Source organism: Electrona antarctica (assembly GCF_951216825.1).
Source record: "Electrona antarctica genome assembly, chromosome: 5".
NCBI lineage: Eukaryota > Metazoa > Chordata > Actinopteri > Myctophiformes > Myctophidae > Electrona > Electrona antarctica.
Genome location: NC_136810.1, coordinates 60,242,702 through 60,266,267, shown reverse-complemented (window position 1 = coordinate 60,266,267; position 23,566 = coordinate 60,242,702). Strand labels below are relative to the sequence as shown.

General features: G+C 42.0%; 1 protein-coding gene across 1 annotated transcript in view; it reads right to left on the bottom strand.

Moving 5' to 3' along the window:
• LOC306923543 (contactin-associated protein-like 2) overlaps positions 1-23,566 on the bottom strand; it is a gene marked incomplete at its 3' end in the record, with an annotated part of 333,896 nt that overhangs the window by 207,304 nt on the left and 103,026 nt on the right. The window contains exons 4-6 of the mRNA XM_079501713.1: positions 18,308-18,455; positions 15,752-15,804; positions 15,378-15,528 (exon numbers count right to left, since the gene is read on the bottom strand). Of these exons, the coding sequence (XP_079357839.1) occupies positions 15,378-15,528; positions 15,752-15,804; positions 18,308-18,455 (352 nt within the window). The remainder of the gene's footprint in view (positions 1-15,377; positions 15,529-15,751; positions 15,805-18,307; positions 18,456-23,566) is intronic.

The following is a 23,566-nucleotide window of genomic DNA, read 5'->3' as shown; positions in this document are numbered from 1 at the left end:
AAAATGTATTTTCTACATTTGGTATCTTAAGTACATTTTGATACCAATTATGTTTTACTTTTACTCAAGTAAAAACATGTGTACTTTTTCCACCACTGAAGAATAATTACATTACATTTGTGTAAAGTTCTACAATAAGCATATTTAGTGAAAGTGTTTTTACTGTGTTTACTTTTTTGCTTGAAAAGGAACCTTAATTGTTTCTCTCTCTCTCTCTCTCTTTCTGGACAAGGAATACACACTGAAATAGCCTAGGTATGCTGGAGGGGGTGGGTAGCCAGCCACTAGCCAGGTGAAACACAAAGAAGTGAACTATTTCACACCTCTCAGACCGGGACTATATGGGGGGAGGGGTGGGAGAGAGAGAGAGAGAGAGAGAGAGAGATTTTTATTTCATTTTAAAGAGTCCTTTATTAAGCACTGCTGGGTGATACAAGCCATTACATACCCTCGACTGCATGTCTAACTTAGGTTTGAGCAAAAGAGGAACAAGTTACAGTAAGACAGCCATCTTCCACAAAAAAAAACAATCAGAAAGAGAATAGCAGCTCATCATGATCTCCCACTGTACACAAAACTCCCTTTACACAGAACGCATCGAGATTGTCCACCATCTTATAATAAGAGTGTTCTACTCTGAGCCGTGCTTTTATAAGTCCAGTCATTATGAGCACTGGGTCCACACAGCCCACCTCCTGAGCACCGGGTCCACACAGCCCACCTCCTGAGCACCAGGTCCACACAGCCCACCTCCTGCGCCCGGTTCCTTCGGTTCAGCCAAATGGATAGTTTTGGTACTAAAAGTAACACTAAGACTAAGTTGCTAAAATACTTTTAGTCTTACTAAAATTACTAGGATAGGTTTCTGGTTTATGACTTTTGCAGATGTTTTGCTATAATAATTTAAAAAAATAAATATAGAACAAAAATAAATATAGAACAAAAATAATAGGAAAAAAAATCAAGTAAAATGTTGAATGAAACACAAATAAGTGAACCATTTCACACCTCAGACCGGGGCTAGAGAGAGAGAGAGAGAGAGAGAGAGAGAGAGAGAGAGAGAGAGAGAGAGAGAGAGAGAGAGAGAGAGAGAGAGATAATTGTCCAATTCTGTAACTATCTGATAACATTTATACTGGGAAATACCTGCATATATATATATTGAAAATGCAAAGTAAGACTTGTGGGGACAAAACATGCAATTACTGGGGGCAAGGAAAAAAGTAATAAGTAACTAGTTATTTTTGGCACGGAGTGCCCCGAAAAATTAATTTCGCACAGGTGTTGCCAAATAACTAATTATCTTGCCACCTGCTTAAGCACCCAGATTAGCATTTCAATGCCTGATCTTCATGTGTACAAGGGGACAGGCAACGCGGTCCACCCCCCACCAACCCCCGCCCCGGACAGACAGGAAAACAGACGTGTTAAGGTGTCAGACTTGGATGGTTAGAGCAGCGCGATTACATACAAAGTCAATGCAAGCGAGAATTGCATGAACGGGCGCGACCTGATGCGGCACAAACGGGACGAACCGAGGCGAATATATATTCAGGTCCAATTCCTCATGGAGGCCGAGATCCCTGGTCCAATTCCTCATGGGGGCCCTGGCCCCCCACAGACTCTACGTCGTTGGTCTCTGATGTCTTGGGCAGGTGAACAGTTGGACAGACTCAGTAAGCACAGCCTTGCTGACACCCCCCTCCCCCCAGAAGAATACAAGGTCAAATTGACTCTTCGGTTACACTAACCCACCCCCCCCCCCCCACCACCACCAGCTTAGCTGTAGTTTTTAAACCAGTCAAAAAAAGTGTTTTGTTTTGAAGTACAACAATGTGCAAACACAGCAGTGAGATGTGTGAGCTGCTGTGACAGGAGAAGGATGTCAAATGGAATACAACCACCTTAAGGAATACAAATCATTGTGTGTACACTGTTAAAAGCCTACTGCTTACAGCAAATTACCTATAACTATCTCTGACAGAAAATGCACAATCGTTTTATAGTTTCACAAGTGTTAATGTAACACAGCTCTGTTTACACCTTTATTTAATTCCTATTTATATCCAATACTTACACCACACCCTACAAATGGCATCCAAGCCAACACTGCAACTCAACAGGGCAACTTAACCACTACAAACCAATAAGGTCAACCAGTGTACCTACAAGCCACACAATGGCGTGTCCCAAAGAGTTTGGACAAGCTACTTCCCAGCGGTTACTTCCCAGCGGTTAATTTCACTCTTGTGTACAATCTTAATCTTAAACAGATACAAGCTTTGAGAAAGCATATTCAAAGAGCCTAGTGATAGTCAGGGGTAAATATAAACTGTTACTGACTTACTCCTGATGACATCACAAAACCATTGACTTAGGACAAAAAAATATCCTATTTTGGCCTACATGGTAAACCAATTCATTTAAGTTTGTATATTTAAATGATATTAAGAAAGTCACCACTCACCATTCCACAGTGGTGGAAAGTAGTAAGTGCATTTACTTGAGTACTGTACTGTACAATTTTGAGGCATTTGTACTTTACTTTACTATTCATAATTTCCAATATTTTTACTTCTACTCCACTACATCTCAGAGGCAAATATTGTATTTGTACGCCACTACATTTATTTGCAAACTTTAGTTACTAATTACTTTGGAGATTTTGATTATTATAAAAAAAAACATGCATTAACCACTTCCTCAGTATAGTAGACTATTTGAAAATAGCGGATCTACAAGCTCACAATACGTCGTGATGTGCCACATTATGAACTTGTAGATCTGCTATTTTCAAAAGATTTGTATACATTTGAAAACTTGAAATGGGACATTCTGCACAATGAGTTCTTTCTACTTTTGGTACTTTAAGTACACTTTGATACCAATACTTTTGTACTTTTACTCAAGTAAATGTTACTTGTAACAGTATGTATTTCAATGTATTTCTATATTGCAGTATTGATACTTTTACTCAAGTACAAAATGTGATACTTTTTCCACCACTGCATATTGCTAGAAGCTAAGACTCAGTGCAGCTCTGCTCATCATGGCTCGAAGCCACCTGGTGGTTGAATAGCCACTCCACATATTAAAATAAACCTGTGGGTGTGGCTGAGAATCTGGGGGTGTGTCTGTGGGTGTGTCTAACAACAGGACTGTATGTATGACCTTGGCAAAAATCTAGTTTTGAGAAAATGTCCACCACCAGTTGGTATGATGGTGACCCCCCCTGGTCCTTACATTGAACAACACTTTTCCTGTGCTTTTCTTTTCTGCATAGGCTTACTGTTAATAGTAGCTGTTTTCAATCATTCATACCAGTACCTGAAAAACAGATGATCAGTTCTCAAACTTCTCATATCATGCCTTAAAAACCTTAAATCACATCTATGCATGGGTAAAAATGATAACAACATATAGGTTCGTCAAATACGTTATTTCTTTTTTTATTATGATTACATAATCAGCAATACGTGTGTGTGGCACACAATGTCATTGTAATATTTTTTCTCAATACATCACATTTCTTCTCAAATAATTTGGACTCTCGTAGCAAGGAATTGATCCATCCAAACTTCCAAAGTGTGTTGCATCGCAAAATCTGTTCTTTCTGTATGCCGTGAGGAAAGACAGGACAACCAGGAGATATGTACCATGGCTGTGTCTTCAGAGCAGGAAACCGTTCTGATAGATGTGGCTCCTGTAGCATAGACATGAATACCCTGCAAGTTGTTTCGCCCTTGTCCGATATTTTGTCCACGAGATCAGTGGCAGGATCAGAATAGCCGGAGTATGTGCGTGTCAGGTTCCGGCGTTCTCTCTCCGTGATTAAGTGTCCTTCGCAGAGTAGATTGAGGATATAATCACTGTGTCTACATAGTCTACTTCGACACGTCGGTCCCTAATCCGTGATATGATTTACGAATTTCAGGACGATTGTCCATTGAGAAGAATGTTGCACCAGCCGGTTTGGGTACATTTATGTTGCGGGGTTTATCCAGATCTACGCACTGCGGCTTCTTTCCAAAGGGATAGTCCAATGACAATACATGATTGACCCTTGTAAGGCGTCCCTCCAACAGTAATGCCTTTCTACACTCTTTTGCTCTGGCGAAAATAAATATTGATTAATTTCAACACGTCTTGTAACAACCATAAATCTCCTGCATGAAATGCTATACGGATCGGGAAGTATTTCTCTTTATCCATCATAGTTTTCGTTTTTTCAGGAGGGCTGCGATCTCACCAACAGCCACACATTTGATCTTGAGCAGTCGACAAGGAGATTAGAGCTAGATGCGACTGAATCATCTACTTCCACCATTACAGGTGGTTTGATGTAATCATTGCTAGCCCATCTCTCCCAGAGCAAGTAATTGATGAATTCCATAAGAGCCATGTTCAATCTTTCAAATTCAGACGCATACACTCTCAAATGAGGCATGCCTGTCTCAAACAGTATTTCGCCATCTTCCGCTGTATATAGATCAACATACGGGAAACAGGCAGCCGGTGAAAAATAGCACCGCAATTTACGCCCATCACATAACTGGTATATCTGCTCGTCTTCGTCATGGTAAATCATGTGAGGTGAATACATCTTTTGTTTTCGCTGTTCACGCCTCAATACTTACTTACTCTTCGGTTTCTCTACATTTAACACTAGCGCGTCGGAGCGGTCTGGCTGACCGATTTTGAAATTTTGAAGTGGATTTTCTTTGCCCATGAAGTCCTGAGAAAGTTCCCCTTGCATGACTTTTTCTAAATGTTCGATTCAAACCATCTCTGTTTTTTTTCTTCATCTGAAACGTTTTGGAAATATGATTTTAGACATAATTCTACTACAAAGTCTGCTCTTTTTCGGTCCGTGGGACCGCTCTTAGACTCCTCACCCTTTCTCCCCCGCAAGCAGTGATGTTCACACCTCCCTCCCGGCTGGAGACGGGCATTGTTCAAGCTAATGTGTCATTTGCATTCCAACTACTTCCACATGTATAGGCAAACTTACATTACGAATGTACTCACAACATAAACTAAATGTTGTTTTAGATGTTATATTTGTTATATGCGGTTTGCAGAAATAACAATGTCTGACTTTATTTTTCTCGAAACGGAAAAAAGAAATGGTGAAATATGGTGTGTTGACTGACTGGCGTATTGTTTCCACCAAACGCATAGCTCAATAGATATAAATACATGTTGACTATACACGCCATCTTTATAGCATAATTATGTAAGGTGGTGAAGGAATAATAAAGTTTATAGCATGGTCTGTTTGACCCGACCGACATTTCCTTTCCTTGGAGCGAGAATGCTTGCCGATGCGCGATTCCAAATAAAAATGACAGTGTTTGAAATCAGTCCAACCCGATAGACGTCCAGGACTTCTAAATGTTTTGTCAGTCAGAAGAACAGTTCTGTCCGTCCTTCTTTGTTTGTAAACTTTTCTGCACGCGACCAGTGGAACTGCATGATTTCCACGCATCACGGCTCTCTTTTTTTCGCTCTCCCTCTAAATGTTCATGGATCCAAGTAACTGACGGTGAGGTATGCGGAAGTGCATTTTAGATAACGCTGTAGCACTATTTGTGGCGGTGATGCGTCACATGACTTGATCTATCCTATGGTGTATATATAAACCGTGCTGCTGCTACGGACCTCTCTGCTGGCACAATCAATCAAATATATATAAATTACATCGATCATAGGCGGCGGGTATGTAAGGCTAGGCCAGGCTTAGCCTTCCCAAAAATTATGCTGGGTATTTTTTAAATATATATAGGCTAATATATGTGCGCAGCATTATATAGAAGGCTAGCCGCTCCCAAACTCCCAACTCCTTTGTCTGTAAACTTTTCTGATTTGCACGCACGCACACACGGCTCTTTCCTTTTTTTGGCACAATCAATCAAATATATATTAATTACATCGATGTTCCCCCCTCTATATAAAAATGACAATATATAACTAATGTCATATTTCGTCTGACTCTGAGCAATGTGCCTGGCTCTGGCTGTTACAATAACGTGTGGTAGCCTATTTTATTGGCTACCAACTGAAATAAAAAATAACTTGAGTTGTCCTGTCGAGTTGAAACTGCTGCCTTGAATTAGTTGGAATGTAACATTTAGAAGACAATGGCAAGCCGTCAACGGGTGCAGAGAGAGGTGTGAAGATTAGACGAGTGGGGGAGAGAATGGCCAATCAAATAGCACGAAAAACACGGTCAACAACACCGTTAGCCGTCATAGTAGTAGTGATTCTTTTTCAGACATCCTAGTGTTAAAGAACATGACCCATGAGAGGCGGAGCTTTCTAACTCGGCTTATGCAATAACTGGGTAGTTCATTCATGACCAATCAACGTAAAATGCCCCGATCACTATTTTTATCACCAAGTTCATCTATTTTTTGTCTATACTCTATACATAAAGTATGAAGTTAGAGGCTAAACGCCACTCAAATGAGATTAACCCTAAACCATACCAAACCAAGCTACCAAAGCTAATTAATAAAAAAGATACTGATGTTAAACACATACAGTGTTGTAGAAATGAATTGCAGCTAGCAAAATAATAACAAAATATACACATTTTTATGATTACATATTTTATAATGATTGCATATTTAGGAATAATCATCGTAGTCACTGTAGATGGCACACATATCACTCCAATATTTTTCTCAATACAGTACATACAATGTACAGTATGTGCAATGTAATAATACAAGGTCAGAAAACTGTCTGCAATATATGCAACTATACAATTGTTTCAACTTATACATGCCGCATTAGCTATATCTTAGATTTCTGTGTGTATATAGGGTAAATCCTTCAACTCATTTAGGTGTGATTCACAGATTTTATGGATTCATGACACTGGTGCTACAATTCTGTGAGTTTCCAACACCTGCATGAGTCCTGGTAGAAATTCATCAGTCCATAGCTTGTTCATTAAATCTTTAAAATGATTGTAGAAGTAATATCTGGGTGTAACACCGAAACATGTGTGTTCGGATTGACTACAATGGTCTATCTGACAACCGTTGCAACTTTCTCTCATCTGTTCAGTTATAGCAATTTGGAGTAGCTTAACAACACGTACTTTGATAATATCTATACGTTTTGTACTGATCACCCCATCAGTATGGTCCAGGGGTAAATTCACTATGGATGGTGGCGGTGAAGGCCTTGCAGTTGATGTGTCATCATTGTCATCATTGTCATGGGACTCAGGTGAATGTATGGGTGATGGCCAAACGTAGGGTGAGTCACGCGTATCATAGGAATACATAGGTGATGATGGAGGTGAGCTCCACAATGACATCTTGCCATATCCATCATCGTCATCGCCATCCATGAACCGGGGTGGATTGGTGTACATCCATTGCTCCTCATCCAGGGACCTCAGGCGCTCAGGTGTCCTGCAGCACGGGTTGTCTCCTCCGCTTGCGCTGGTTTCCCCCATTGATAAAGTATAGTCCTCCATAATTACAGGGTAGTATACTATACTTTGTAACTATTTGCAGCTAGTGGTCCTTCGGCTTTCTAGACGAGGGGGAGAGGTGTAATGGGTGCATCTAACGGCCCTTCGGTTTTCTAGCTAGTTATATGGGCTTGAGATATACTGTCAGACCCCTGTTGCGGAATTGATACTCAGTGGGGGTTTATAATGAGAATGAGTATCCCTATAACACCGCTAGGGCACGCTTGGTAATCCATACACAGGTACTCTTTTCAGCGAGATAGACCATTGAACCCTATACATCACTCATCACACAAATATTTAGACATTGATTAATTGTAGCGTTCTATTTCACTACTGATCAATGTTTTAAGAAATGGTATTGTTGCTGCTACTTCGTCAGATTTAAGGATATTTGCGAAAGCATGAGAACACTGTTCACTATTTTTATGGATTAAAATGTTCAGTATTGTGATTGTAGGATCATCCAAGAATAAAAGGATATATTGCATTACAAACAATCTCAATTAGAAAATCAATATGTTTTCTTATGATTTCATAAAGATTAATCTTATTTTCCCGTAGCATATTAGTAACAGTTGGTTTTGAGGTCACAAACATGATTATAGCCCACCCTATGTAGTACAGACACATCTTATGTTAACACATTGAACCCATACTTTTCATGATAAGGATTCTAACATTTTAAGTTGGTTAGTCTCCATCGTCAAGAGAAACGCGGATATTAAAAAATCTACTCTGACACGAGATGTTAAAATACTTTGAACATAATACTAGATCTAACGTCAACCCCCAACATACCACATAACCAGTAGTTTAAACATTCATAATTAGGAGTTCTAAACTGCCCACGTCATTGGTATATTATATGGACAGTCACTGTACCTCAAGGTCATCCCTATTCCCAATTTGTCATAACCATTGTTGTGTATGATATAAATAAAATGTTATACATTGAGCCATTAATATGTCAAATCTATTTTCATCGATACTCTATTCATGAAGTATGAAGTAAGAGGCTAACCCCTAAAAAAGTATGCTTAACCCCACCCCAAACTGTATTATTGCTCAATGGCTCCTGTAGCTAATTAGTAATTACTAAACACATACCGGTACTTACGTGAGCTTAGTTTACGAGCAGCTTCACTGTGTCAGAAATGAATTGTAACTTTTATGATAACCAAATATACACACAGATACAAAGTGTTACTTGCGGTCGATCAATGATAAAACATTACACAACCCTGACCATCATTTTCAATTCATCAGAACATAAACATATGATATTCCCGTACCGGGATTCGAACCCGGGCCTCCCAGGTGAAAACCAGGAATCCTTAACCGCTAGACCATACGGGACCTGTTGTACTAACTATAACATTGGGTACTAGCTGTTTCTTGTTATCAGGTAGTGTTTTGTTTTTGTGTTTTGCATGTTTTTTCGTTTCGTGTTGCGCATGTTTTTTCGTTTCGCGTTGTGCATATTTTTTCGTATAGTGTTGTGCATGTTTTTTTCGTTTCATGTTTTGCATTGTGATGTATGTATGTATGTATGTATGTATGTATGTATGTATGTATGTATGTATGTATGTATGTATGTATGTATGTATGTATTTGGTTAAAATGGGTAAGGTTTAAAAAAAAAGGCAAAAGCATGCTCTGTTGCACTGGCCTAAAAGTGGGTCCTCTAAAACTGCTTCAACTTCTGAGAATGTGTTTGGTTCATTAGCCACCAGATGGCATACCTTATAAGTATGTATGTCTGTAGGTCTGTATGTACATGTATGTATGTATGTATGTATGTATGTATGTATGTATGTATGTATGTATGTATGTATTTAAAAGGGGGGCTTTTTTGTAAAATCCCAGCCTACAATACCTTCATATATTTAAAATCCAATGTAAGGTTACCAGTGAAGGGCAACCTGCCTATTCACTGGGGACTATGCAAGGCAGAGGCGTCCACCCCCCTGAGTCCAAGTTAGACTAGACCGCATACCTAAGCGGTCTAGTATGTATGTGTGTATACATACATCGACAAATGCAAATTCCGTGAGTTGGTAGCAAAAACTGACAACTGACAACTAACTGAAAGTGTCATATAAAAAAAACATTTTTTCTCTATCGATGACTTGACTTGTACAATGTATGTATTTTCAGGCAAGCATCTTTGTCATACACATGTTGCTACTCATGTATTGTTCAACATCCAGCGATATAATTACTAAATAAAATAAGATCTCTGACTGAAATAAGGGGTGCGCCAATCCTGACTCCCACTACAGTGTTCCCCCAATTACCCAGCATGCAATGGTTACTTCCATGCACCTACTTTACAAGCATTTAATTTACAGTACGGTAAGATAGGGGGGAAAGATTCATTCACATATTTGTTCACACGGTAAAAAGTATATAACTAATTATAACCGGTATCACATGTCTATATCATATTTTGTTCACACTATAATGTAAAATATTTACTAAATCCAAAAAGTCTCGCACCATGAGTGACAGGGGGTGACGGCTGATACACGGTACCGTAAGCATGTCGTGTTATCCAGAAGGCCGTAGGGGGTACTGTAAACTCATTCACAACCGTGAGTCTACACAGCTCGTCAAAGCTGGGCCCCCAACAGGTTTGGTGTATACCTCCAACACAACATCTAAAGTGTCTTTAAGTACTCATGAAAAGTACTATTATCATTTTTGTCTATAACAAAAATTACCTTTTGTTAACGTTATTTTCTATCTATCCTATTGTAGACAAGTTATATTATCCCAGAGTTTTATGCGTAATATTATGTAAGTTATGGGGAAAGGTTTATTCACAAATTAGTACACATGGTGTAACCCCTAAGCAGTGAGCAACACACTGAGTGAGTATTTTTCAATAAAAAATATCTGCGTGCTTGTTTTAACATATACATATTTTACCCCCAATCAAGCAATACAAAATATAGGAGACCAAACTATTAACTAATGAGCGAGTGATACATTGTGAGAATGTAGATCTGCTATTTTGTAGGCCTATCAATTTAAAAAAAGTATACGTGTAACTCTTTATAACTAGTATCACAATATATACTCAACCCAACCCTAGCCCTCTGACAACCCTAACCCTATGACGTAAACAAAATTGCGGCATGCCACGCCCCCCAGTGCCCTCCGAAAAAAAGGCAAAGCATTATCAAAATGTAGAATTTGGGATGCCCTAGAGTACTACTCACCCGATTTGAATGATATCAGCCAATAATCACCAGTATGTTCTTATCAGACCATGCAATGTAACCAGTATGGACATTTTCTACATACTGCCTATACCGCGAGCAGGCGACTAGGAAACGTGGAAGTGTGCTTTGTGTTTACTTACGTGGCCGGTTAAGGCGAGACATGGTAAATAGGGAAAAAAAGTTAACTAATAGCTATCACAATGAAACTTCTCCAGTTGATTACTTATATTAAAACTAAGATTTTCTGTATTACACGTTTTCTGAAATTATATGTTTAAATATGCAAATTAGGCATTATATGTGCTAATTTGCACACATTTCGGGACGATAAATCTGAAGATCGGATAAAGCCAGGTTCAAAATGATTGTTTCATTTATAGAGACAAAGAAAATTACAGAAGGGATTTTAGATATCTCTAATTATTATCACTCCACAAATCAGAAAATAGTGTCCAATTTTCGGCATGTTTTTAGGTATAAAATGTGATGTAAATCAGGCTGTGAATGATATATCAACAAACCCATCTGTAAATATCTGCAGAATATAGTTATGAATAAGACTGGAAAGTTTGGTGTATGTGAGTGCAACTGAAGTGGAGATTCTTTGTCCCAGGTATGAGGAAAACTCATTTTGAGTAAAGGGCCTTTAAAGAATTGTTTTGTAAAATTCCAAAACGTTTTATTTGAAGCCACTATTTTGAGACAAAATATCTCATCCAAACCTTGGCAACAACATATAATGCCATATATCATTGGAAAGGTCTGGACCTCGAGCTGACTGTGGTTTGATCCAAATATGGTCACTTCCTTTGTACCAACAACCAATCATGAAAATTGAGAGGGTGGATTTTCACCCAGCAAAACGAGCTGTCATTGGCTAAAATTAGTTTGAAAGAAAACATGTTTAGGAAGCAAAATAGCAAAAAAAAATAAAAAAAAATCATGATTTCACCTACCATGTCTCGCCTTAAGACTGATGATATGGTTAGTTAGGGTTAGAGTTGGGGTTAGATTTAGGGAGTCGGACAGCGCAACGTCGGGCAATGGCTGACAACGACGTCAATATGTAGTAAATGTCCATACTGGCTCCATTGCATGGTCTAACATCCAAAACCGCTATTCACTACTAGAGTGATGTGCATGGTTTTTGCCACAAACTGCCATAAGCAAAATGAAGTGGTACACAGAAGAGACAAGGGTCCTCATTCACAACGGCGTTTACGCTCATAACGTTACGTAACGTGAGCGGAGCGTGAGCGGACAGGCATTTACGTGGATTTCCACATTACGTGGGAATTCATGAAGTTGAACGTGAACTTGACGGTGACGTTGTTTGGTCGGAAACTCCGCTATAAGCTGCGCCAGCTCAGAGGGTCGTGTACTGTTTGCGTAGATTTATTCAGAAGGCTTTAGTCTTCATGCTGACTCAATTAAAAGTCCCCAAACCTCAGATAAAATATGTAGGCATGTGTCAACATTGGTCAGCACATAAAAAAAATGATAGCTTATATAAAAGCCAAGTATCACGTGTATGCCTAAATGCAAGCATTCTAGAGGCAGGTTAGCCTAGAGTCCCATACAGAAACTGCCCCTGCAAGCCCGACACCTTTTTATTTATTTATTAGGATATTTCTAGCATGCGCGATTGCGCTGCTCACTTGACAGCTTTCTACTCGCAGTGCAACGCGTTGTGAGCTTGTAGATCGGCTCTCGCGGACTCGCGCTGCATGTTAAAAAACAAACTCACAATTATTATAAGAACATACACTTATCTGCATTCTGCACTGTACGAATCCAACGTTGTTTAGTGTAGTAATGCCTGCAGTATAGGCCTATTGAAATTGTTTTGTTATGGAGCTCCTTTGAGTCACACTGTCGGTGTGTGTGTGTGGACAGTCCAATCTGGGTGAAATTCACATTGGAAAATGAATATAACGGCGAGCCTGGCCCGGACAGAACAGATTATTTCTATGGTTCACAGACATGCCGGTCTGACAGACAGACAGCAGTCACGAGGGCTAATTAGCCCTATACAAATATAGAAGTCCACATTATTGCATCAGCGCGTGCAATTCGGCCAGTCATAGTTTTAAGCCAGTGCACCTTAATTAATTATAATATGGGGAACTTATAGCTAGGCTGTAGGCTACTACATTGATCTCATCATGAGATCAATCAAGTTTGGTGCCAAATGTCCCGTGAATCATTTTAATATGACGACATCATGAAATTAACCTGCACTTAGATCTGACAAAGAGGAGGCTACCCGCCGTATATGGCTGAAATTTTAAATAGCTATAGGCCTATGCCTACGTGTCCATGATCAGAACAAATCCATTCTCCACATGGCATTCAGACAGATGACAGTGAGATGATATTAATCTATTCCCCGCATGAATCAATGCAGCTCTGATAAAAATATCGGATATATGTTTTACCTCTGCAAAGGTGTGAGTGAGCAATTGTTCAATAGAAAAGAAAAGGCTTTATAATATAATTGCCAAGTATACGCTAGCTTGCTGCCTTGGTCCCGAACTTAAATAAATATGGCCAAGCTGCATTTTATACCGTAAGTCAGCTTGACATTGTTGCAGCGGTGCGGAGCAGCGTTCACCGTTTTGTAAGCTTGGGAAAATGATTTATATAGTTTAATGGTAGGCTATAGACAATATAAAGAATCACGCACAAATGTAATGGTATGTGGATGTAAAAAAAAGAGACTGCAGGTGGTGGTCGTCGCTCCGGTGCTTGACATGGTCAGATCATTTTCTTTTAATTTCCTAATATAGCCTAATTTCTTTCCAGCAATCATTTTTATTTTAATTTGTGAAGCCACTATACTGGAAAATATCATTATTTTGTTGCATTCCGTCAGGAGGACCTCTATTTCGTTTGAGCTGTAAGGCCTATAGTTCTTTTTTGTTTTTTTTACTGCTGTCTGCTGAGTCATGCTTGACGCCTTTTATGGTGTGAAATGGGGCGTGGATCAATGCAAATGAAGGTATCCGCTGATTTTCCGATCATTTGGCACCCGCTCGCATTCACCTGCGTACCTCACAACATACACCTGCGTACCTGTGGTACACACCGCTCTTTGAATTGCACGGCAAAACAACGTTGCGTGATCGGACGGCATTTCCCGCATCTGTTTACGCTTCCGTTACGCTTCCGTTACACTCTTGCGTATTTCTCCTTTGTGAATGAGGACCATGGTGAATAAAAGTATTGATGATGGTCTGAGGGCCCAAACGTCTGCTCTGTGTCACCTTTTCTTCTCCACCACGTTTTGCACTTTTTAACCCATTTTGACATGAGACTAGATTGTACAAAATGTCTTCCAAATCAGTTTTTAGGGGAAAACAAATATTTTTCTATATTAGTGGTTCTCAAAGTATTTCATGTCAAGGACCCCAAATATTATATGTATTTGGCCACCGGACCCCAATCTGAAAATATGTTATGTATAACATAATCCTTAAAACACCTACAGGCAGTGGTGTGCGCAGATAGACACTAGGTGGTGCTAGAGCACCTGCCCGTTTTCCCTCTGGACAGCAAAATGCCGTTTTGAAAGTTTGTTAATTTTATTTTATTTTTTGTTTTGTAGTGTACAGTATGTGGGCCATGGTGACATGAATCAATTATTCTGGATTAAAAGATAATATATTATTTATGCCCTAAAATGTAGTATGTTACACCCAATGGTAACATAATCATATATTCTATCAATTATTTGGTTTCAACCATATGACATATCTAATAGTGGTTTCATTGCAAACCAACCACTAGGGGGCAAGCCAAATTAGTTTGTGATGGTTTTTGAAAACCTTATGCCCATACCTAACACCATGCCAAAATTCAAAAAGTAGTTACCAAGTGCATAATCTTTATGATTTTTGACATATTAAATCACATGCAGTTTAAAGGCATTTTAGCTCATTTTAGCCACCGTGGACGCCATCTTGAAAACTATGCCTTTCTGGTTGTCCGTTTTTCCTAAACTTTTAGTATGTTATTTAGCACACCCAATAGTAACAGAATCCATTGTACAATCTCTTGTATCAATTATTTTGGTTTTCAACCATACCATAGTGTCTAATATTTGAGTCTGTTCAAACAGACCACTAGGGGGCGCTCCCAATATGTTTGCACAGCTTTTTGAAAACATATACCCATACCTAACACCATGCCAAAATTCTAAAACTAGTCACCAAAGTGCGCCCCCAGCTACTGTTTTACCCAAATTGCCCAAATTGCCAATACAAATTGCAAATCTCAAACTGTGGCCCAATTGTGATAAATTGATATCAACTGTGGATAAATTAACTTCATTTTACAGTTTATGGTGATTGTACCTGATCTACAAGCTCACAACGCGTCACGTTGCGACGCGTTGTGGGCTTGTAGATCGGCTATTTTCAGCAAGTGAAAAAACGACATTACGACGGCATCAAGGCCCGCCAAAATACATTTTAGTCGACTAAATCTACTGTAAGACTCAAATATTATGACATTTAGTCAACTAAAACTAGACTAACACTAAAACATTCCAGGTGACTAAAATGTGACTAAAACTACTATTCAAGAGACTATGACTAAAACTAAAATCAAAATTTGCTGCCAAAAACAACACTGGTGTGTATGCGTGCGCTCCTCACCCAGGTTGATAGAAAGCAGTAGTCTGGCCTTGTGCAGCTCCAGGGTGATGTAGTCTCCCTGCTGACCTTCTCCGTGAAGGATCACTCCGTCGCTCTCCGACGTCTTGAACTTCAGAGAGATCACGTCCTTAACGATCTTCATCTTCTTCACCTGCACGACAAACAGTTAAAAAAGGTCAGTTTGTTCACTGTAAAACTCATATGGATAGATGTTGCTAAATGTTTCATGTTGGATCTACGTGATCTGAAATGATCTCTAATTATCGTGCTACTTATTTCTGTTCTGATGATTAAATGAGTGTCTCCTGAAATAATTAGACTGTCTTTTTATCTCATAATTAGAACACGAGACATGGCAACAGCTGTAGGCCTACCTTGAAACGATACGAGATCACTCCCTGTCCGTCAAAGTTGATCACGTCAGACCCTGAGGATGGGGGGGGGGGAGTGAGAGAGTCAGTGTGGGGGTCAACCTGTGAAGTGTTTTTAATCACAGCCAATCACAACGAGCTATAGAGAAGAGAAATGAGAGAGAGGGAACAGAATCCAAGAATCAAAATCCAATTTTGTAGACAGGATCAACTGTAGATTTAGTCAACTAAAATCCGATCTTTAGTCGACTAAAACTACACTACATCACGTCAATAGCAGCCAATGAGTTGTAATGAGAAACCTCTAGCATTGTGCGCACACCGCCTTCTTGTCAGATTTTCCTCATTTTTCGTAGTTATGTGAGGTCATTTGCCTATTTTTTGACATATTTTCCAACATGTTTCACTTAATTAAATGTTTCTATTTTCCCCCCTAGAGCCAATTAAGGTATGGCAAGCTGTGGCAGCTGCCATACCTTAATTGGCTCTAGGGGGAAGAAAACAATTGACGCCTATTGAAAGATCTTTCAAGATCCACAAATTATTTTGTTCTATGACGATGCACTTTTGGTGTAAAGAAGAGCCTTGTGCTCCATACATCACAACATATCATTCTTGTGCAATAAAAAGCATGTGTCGCATCAGAGCCCTCAGTGTGCGAGCGATTTATTTTCTTTAAAGATGGAGTGCTATGTTTTTTTGTCAAGTGTTTATGAGGTGACAGTATTTCATTAGACCCCTTGGTGTGGTTGTTATGTGCAATGCTGTCTTCCCTTTGTATTTAGGGTGTGGGTGTCTTCCTGGAGGCTGACACTGTCAAACGTGCCAATGAAAAAAACAGTGATATATTGACATCACCATATCATCCTCTCCCCTAACCCCTCCCCCTTTATAACCCCTCCCCCTTTATCATACAACAACAGCTGTGGGTGCGGCTTCAGTTCAGGTGGATCACCACCCATAACCAGGCATGTCCACATACAAACGACATTTTAACAAATACTGTACACTTTTTTAAATAAATAAATGAATAAAAATAATACATCAAATAAATACATAAATACATAAATACATGAATACATGAATACATGAATACATGAATACATGAATACATAAATACATCTAACTTCCTCCATAAATAATAATAATAATACCTGATGATGTTTAAGGATGGAAAAAGTCATTGCACTCTTGACATCTTTAAAAAACATCTGTCACATCGGAGCCCTCAGTGTGTGAGCGTTTTTTATTTTCTTTCTCATACTGTGTGAGTGTATCTCAGCTACGACGGTTCAGGGTTACAAATAAATTACCCTTAGTTGAAATATGCTAATCTGAGTTATTACTTAAGCATACAGTGCACGCATGCATGGTAAAAAAAAGACATGCAGGCGCACATGCACACGTGCACGTGCACGCGCACACGCAGGCGGACACACACACACACACACAGACACACACACACACACACACACACACACACACACACACATTATGCATGTGGCAGTTACCCAGGTGTTTAGAAAGGCTAACAAATATTCATATGAACTCTTGAACTGCACGCAAGTGCATGCTTGTGTACAAGCAAGTACACAAGCAAGTGCACGTGTGGTATGTGGAACCACAATTCACATTAATATAGCTTCAATAATTGTTTATAGTATAGTGTGACATTACATTGTCTCTCAGCTGGGCAAACATGTCATGACACAGAGGCTAGGAATCTCAGAATAGCCAGTGACCAAACAAATGGTTGGGGGTTGCCTGCTACATGTTAGGACACCTACTGTGTACCTGTTGTGCTTCCTAGCTCTGTGACTTGACCATTACCTTATAGGGACACAGACATGTTGACAATTTGGTACAGGGGGGTTGAGACCACCTTTGCATTTCCCTTTGATGTCTCTGTCTTGAGTTGTATAAAGTCTACTGAAAATGTTTGTAACAGTTTGTAGTCGCCGTCAGGCTGAAGGACGGCTGGTCATGCATGGTGTCGATGATCTGATGTCTTGTACTCTCATAATAAATAAATCTGGACTCCGAAACCTTCATTCATCTGCCTGTGCCTCTTCATCTGCCTGTCTGCTGTTGACTTCATTCTCCGTATTTTTGCCTGAGTATTTAAGTCAAGTCTTTACGTCTGTCTATGAGCTCTATGGAGGAGAGGAAAAGCAGTTCTCTCTGTTTAGTTAATTTACTTCACACGCACACGCACGCACGCATGTACGCACACACGCATGCACTCACTCATATTATGTTCTACCCACAGTGGTAATTGCGTTCCTTGAATGAAAGACGCAAGTGTGTCGTGACACCAGTAATTTATCCGGAGCCTGAAAATTCTTATCAAATCAATGTGGCAGCTTTTAATAGGATGGTAGTCAGAGAGTCTGGAAGAGTCAGTTCACTGAGTTTACACTCCTGTGTGTGTGTGTGTGTGTGTGTGTGTGTGTGTGTGTGTGTGTGTGTGTGTGTGTGTGTGTGTGTGCGTGCGTGCGTGTGTGTACTCACAGTAGTGAGCAGCGTGCGTGCGTGCGTGCGTGCGTGGCCTACACTCACAGTAGTAACATCCATAGACCTCTACTCTCAGTCCGATCCGTCCCTCCTCACTCCAGTCCAGAGGGATCAGCCTGAGGAACTGAGCCACCAGGGTGCGCCGCAGCTCGTGACGGACGGCACTCTCTGAGTTGGAGTTCCCCGAGAAGGCCTGTAGGGGGAGACGCACGCACGCATGCACGCACGCACGCGCACACGCACACGCACACACACACACACGTTACATTTAGAAGGCCTGTGGGGCAGACCAAGAGCATGCTTAGACTGGCGAAGAGTATCTCTTTGATCTTCGATACATTTTTTTAAATGATGAATATCAACTGTTTCCCTCCATGAGGCGGTTTAGAGTCTCTACATTTAAGAAAAACAGACTAAAGAACTATTTTATACATCAGTCTGTCTGTTTGTCTGTCTATCGTTTGACCGTTGACGTCATGTACGCAAAGCAAATTTCAGTGCAAGCTGGTAATAAAGTTTTGTCGTATAGGATCGTATCAGCTGGAGAATCGGAGCAGCACTGTTGTGACGAAAAGAGAGCTGAGCCAGAAGGCAAAGCTCTCTGTCTAGCTCTGTCATCGAATTCTGTTTTAGTCAACATCATTTAGCCGTGTCAATCTTTGTTGACTCCTTAATCTGCTTTTAAATGGTATCCTGTTCTTGTGTTTCCTTGAGGAAATATTGTTTTAATCCAGATGGTCACATTGTGTCTGATCTATTGACCTGGAGGTTACATTGAGTGGCCATAGCTGAGTGGTTAGTGATCCTGCCTAATAGGGAGCCAGAGGTCCTGGTTGTCCCATAGCTGAGTGGTTAGTGAGCCCGCCTGGTGAGCCAGAGGTTCTGGTTGTCCCATAGCTGAGTGGTTAGTGAACCCGCCTGGGGAGCCAGAGGTCCTGGTTGTCCCATAGCTGAGTGGTTAGTGAACCCGCCTGGGGAGCCAGAGGCCCTGGTCGTGCCGGTACGATTCCAGACCAGGTCAGCAAAGTGTAGATTGGTGTCCCTGAGCAAGACTCTTAACCACAAGTATCTCCCTGAACGCCTTAGAATCCAATGGCTGCTCGCTGTTCCTAGTTGTTGTTGGGTAAAATGCAGAGGAATAATTACAATATGAGAAGAAACACCCCCAAGGATTGGTATTCTATTTATGTTTTGAGTGGTGCAGACACTCCAAGGAACAGCAATGTCCCTATGACCATATGTCCATCCTTTTATTTATTTTTATCCCATGATTTCACCCAGTGTCAATTATCTAATCCTGGGCGCTACACTTCCTCTGCCAACCTGGGGGGGGGGGGGGGGGGGGGGGGGGGCAGACCTCATGCTTCCTTCTATATGCATGAGGAGTCCAAGCTTCTTTTCACCTGACAGGGGGGAGTTTCCCCGGAACGTGTTCCTTCCCGTAGCGCGTGGAAGGAACACGTTATTCCGAGCAGTTCCTTTGCTCTCCATCAGGCACCCCGGCTGGCCAGGGGGAGGTAGTTTAGAGACCAGGATTACTGCATATTTTTTGTGAGGGTACCTACCCTAGGGGACACGGGGAGAACATGCAAACTCCACACAGAAAGGCCCTTTTGCCAACCCCGCCTCGGGTATGGGCACTGATGACGTGGAGGAAGGAAACACGCCCCCAGTTTTTTTAAACAAGATTTGTTTTAAAATATATTTAGATTAGTATTATCGTGAGAATGATGGCTTCAACTTTTGCATTGCAACTTTTCAGGAAAAGAAAGCCTGCCGTTTCTATTAGCTTGGATTCACCATCGATGATGTCACTGGTGGACGGGTTTCTGAACTGCCCACAGCCTTCCTATGAGACACAAACTGAGTAGGAAAAAATGGTGGTATTTTATCATGAACATTAGTTAGGACCAATTATAGGAAGAGAAGTTGAAAAGTGGTGAAGTGGTCCTTTAAAACTCTGCAGTACATAAAATATGTCACTTCAAAATTGCAGTTAACTCATATGAAAAGACTAATAACACCTATTTTTTTTCAAAAGGAAAGGCACAATTCCCCCTCCTGCACGACACACAGCACGTCTCTCTGAGCCCAGAAAAGGCTAAAAGCCTCTAAATTGTCCACTAGTTTGTGGTAGGCAAAGGCGTGCTGCCACCAGTCCTTCGAGCACCTGTACTGGGTCTGTGTTCCCATTTCCCTCTGTTTTATTATTCCGAGTCAGCCATATTGCCATTTTTGCTGTGCCAGAAATAAAATGAATCATGTTATGTACAACCTTTTTCCGGAAGGAATATTTTGGCCTAAACACAAACAGTTCATTAGAGAATACTTCCCCCAGCCCTTGAAACCAATGTTCAATAAGTCCCTCAGCCTTGAACACTGGATAAATAGATGTGCCACTGTTTCAGTCTGTGAATAAAACAGGCATCCCTCCTTAATGCTAGGAACCAGGTGTGCCTTGTGTCTGTTTGTAGCTATAGCACCATGCACAATCCTCCACTGAAGGTCGCCAGCCCTTTTCTCAATGGGAGGCTTGTACAGGGACCGCCAGCAGCCTTTCGGGCCATTGCCTTGGCCCAACAACTCAGTCCACCTCGATGCCCTCATTCCTGCCAAGGAGCGTAGGTGTGACACCTTTACCAAGGTGTAGTGGGCCGCCTTCTTCCCCAGACGTAGCAGCAACAACCAGGGGTGGGAAACTGTATTCAGTTCCTTCAGCCCACTGCTCTAAATGAGTACGGTCCTGAACAAACGTTCTCAGTGGTGCTGGTAGGGAGGCGCAAACCTGCTCTACCACTCTGGACAGCAGTCTGGATGACCTAATGTTCGCCATTTGCCCCAAGGCCTAAAACGACGTTGCTGTCATTTTAATCAGGTGTCCAACTTTCACACAGCCAGCCTCTCTCAGTGAAGACCGCATGCTGGCTGAGGACAGAGTCTGTGTCTCAAGATCTTGTAGAACAACGGTTCTTCAAAGATCCACATCCCTATGCTGGCTCCGCAATATCTCTGGTGGTTTCAAACACCTGCCATGCCTGCAGGACTGTGCTGTAGAAAGGTGTTATCCCAGTGAGGTCGACTTCCTCCAGCTTGCAGAGGAACAACTGCTTGCTGTATCGAAGGCGACCAGCTCTCTTCAGGATCAGCTGTGCCGTGTCCAACCATTTATGTCCACAGTCATACAGTAGCCTCTGCGCTGTTTTAAGTCTATAGGCCATGATTCTGGAAGCAATGTCGATAAGGCCTTGTCCCCCTTCATGCACTGGTAGGTATAAGGCAGCCGATCTTATCCAGTGTTGGCCGGTCCAGAAAAAATCTACCAGGATCCTCTGTATGTCCCGCACCATGCTCCCAGGTGGAGGCAGGACACTTAACCTGTGCCAGAGCATTGAGGCGACCAAGTTGTTACAACCAAGGCTCTGCCCCTATATGACAGCTGGGATAGCAACCATTTCCATTTAGACAACATGGCACACACCTTCTCCACTAGACCCTCCCAATTTTTGTTTTTAAACTCATCTGTCCCCAGAAAGAGAGAGAGAGAGAGAGGGTGTGTTGTCTGCTAATTCTCCCACACAGTAACTTTGTCATTTCTCGACCGTTTCGGACACGGCGACTCGCAGGAACCGGGCCGGCACCCTGGGCGCGTTCCTGTGAGTCTAGAAGTTCCAGGGACCCCCCGGGGACCCCCACACGGAGTTGTGATTTTTTTTCTGTAATCTACACACTAATTGCCTTGTTCTTGCCTCAGCTGTGGGGTATTTGGAGGGCACAGAATAGTAACTCATGTTCTGGCAAGAGCGTTTGTCCTGGATATTTCCAGATGCCCCCCCCCCCCCCCCCCCCCCCCCCGCCAAAAAAACACATGTGGCCCCCACCTTCACTTAATGCGGTCCGCAGGTTAATATGTTTATACCATCCCTCTACACTGGGGGCGCTGTTTATACCATTCCTCTACACTGGGGGCGCTGTTTATACCATCCCTCTACACTGGGGGTGCTGTTTATACCATCCCTCCCCACTGGGGACGCTGTTTATACCAGTCAGTCTGTCATACCATCCCTCCCCACTGGGGACGCTGTTTATACCAGTCTCTCTGTCATACCATCCCTCCCCACTGGGGGGCACTGTTTATACCAGTCAGTCTGTCATACCATCCCTCCCCACTGGGGGCACTGTTTACACCAGTCAGTCTGTCATACCATCCCTCCCCACTGGGGGCGCTGTTTATACTAGTCTCTCTCTGTCATACCATCCCTCCCCACTGGGGGCACTGTTTATACCAGTCAGTCTGTCATACCATCCCTCCCCACTGGGGGCGCTGTTTATACCAGTCTCTCTGTCATACCATCCCTCCCCACTGGGGGCGCTGTTTATACCATCCCTCTACACTGGGGGTGCTCTTTATACCATCCCTCCCCACTGGGGACGCTGTTTATACCAGTCTCTCTGTCATACCATCCCTCCCCACTGGGGGCACTGTTTATACCAGTCAGTCTGTCATAACACCCCTCCCCACTGGGGGCACTGTTTATACCAGTCTGTCATACCATCCCTCCCCACTGGGGGCACTGTTTATACCAGTCTGTCATACCATCCCTCTACACCGGGGGCACTGTTAATACCAGTCAGTCTGTCATACCATCCCTCCCCACTGGGGGCACTGTTTATACTAGTCAGTCTGTCATACCATCCCTCCCCACTGGGGGCACTGTTTATACCAGTCAGTCTGTCATACCATCCCTCCACACTGGGCCCCCACATGTGGCCCCCACCTTCACCTAATGCGGCCCGCAGGTTAATATCAACTGGCGGCCTGAGGGCCACATGTGGCCCCCACCTTCACCTCAACTGGCGGCCTGATCTAGCCTCTTTATGTTGATCTCAAAGTGCACCAGATTGAAGCATTTTCATGGCAAATTTACAGATTTTTCATGGCAAATTTAGAGATTTACAGATTTGCAAATTCACCCCCCAAGTGCCTCCCCAGTGTCTCCCCAGTGCCTCCCCAGTGTCCCCCCAGTGCCTCCTCAGTGTCCCCCCAGTGCCTCCCCAGTGTCCCCACAGTGCCTCCCCAGTGCCTCCATAGTGCCTCCCCAGTGTCCCCCCAGTGCCACCCCAATTTTTGGGACAGAGTAAAAAAAAGATTTTAACAGAAAGATAACACCATAAATCACTCAAAGTGAGTGACAACTCAACACTTGTCAGTCACTTGGCATAGTAGCACACACTACACAGCATGCAAGGCAGCGATGCATGCATGCAAACAACATGTTTCTACAGCTGAGATTTAGTGTCTCCATC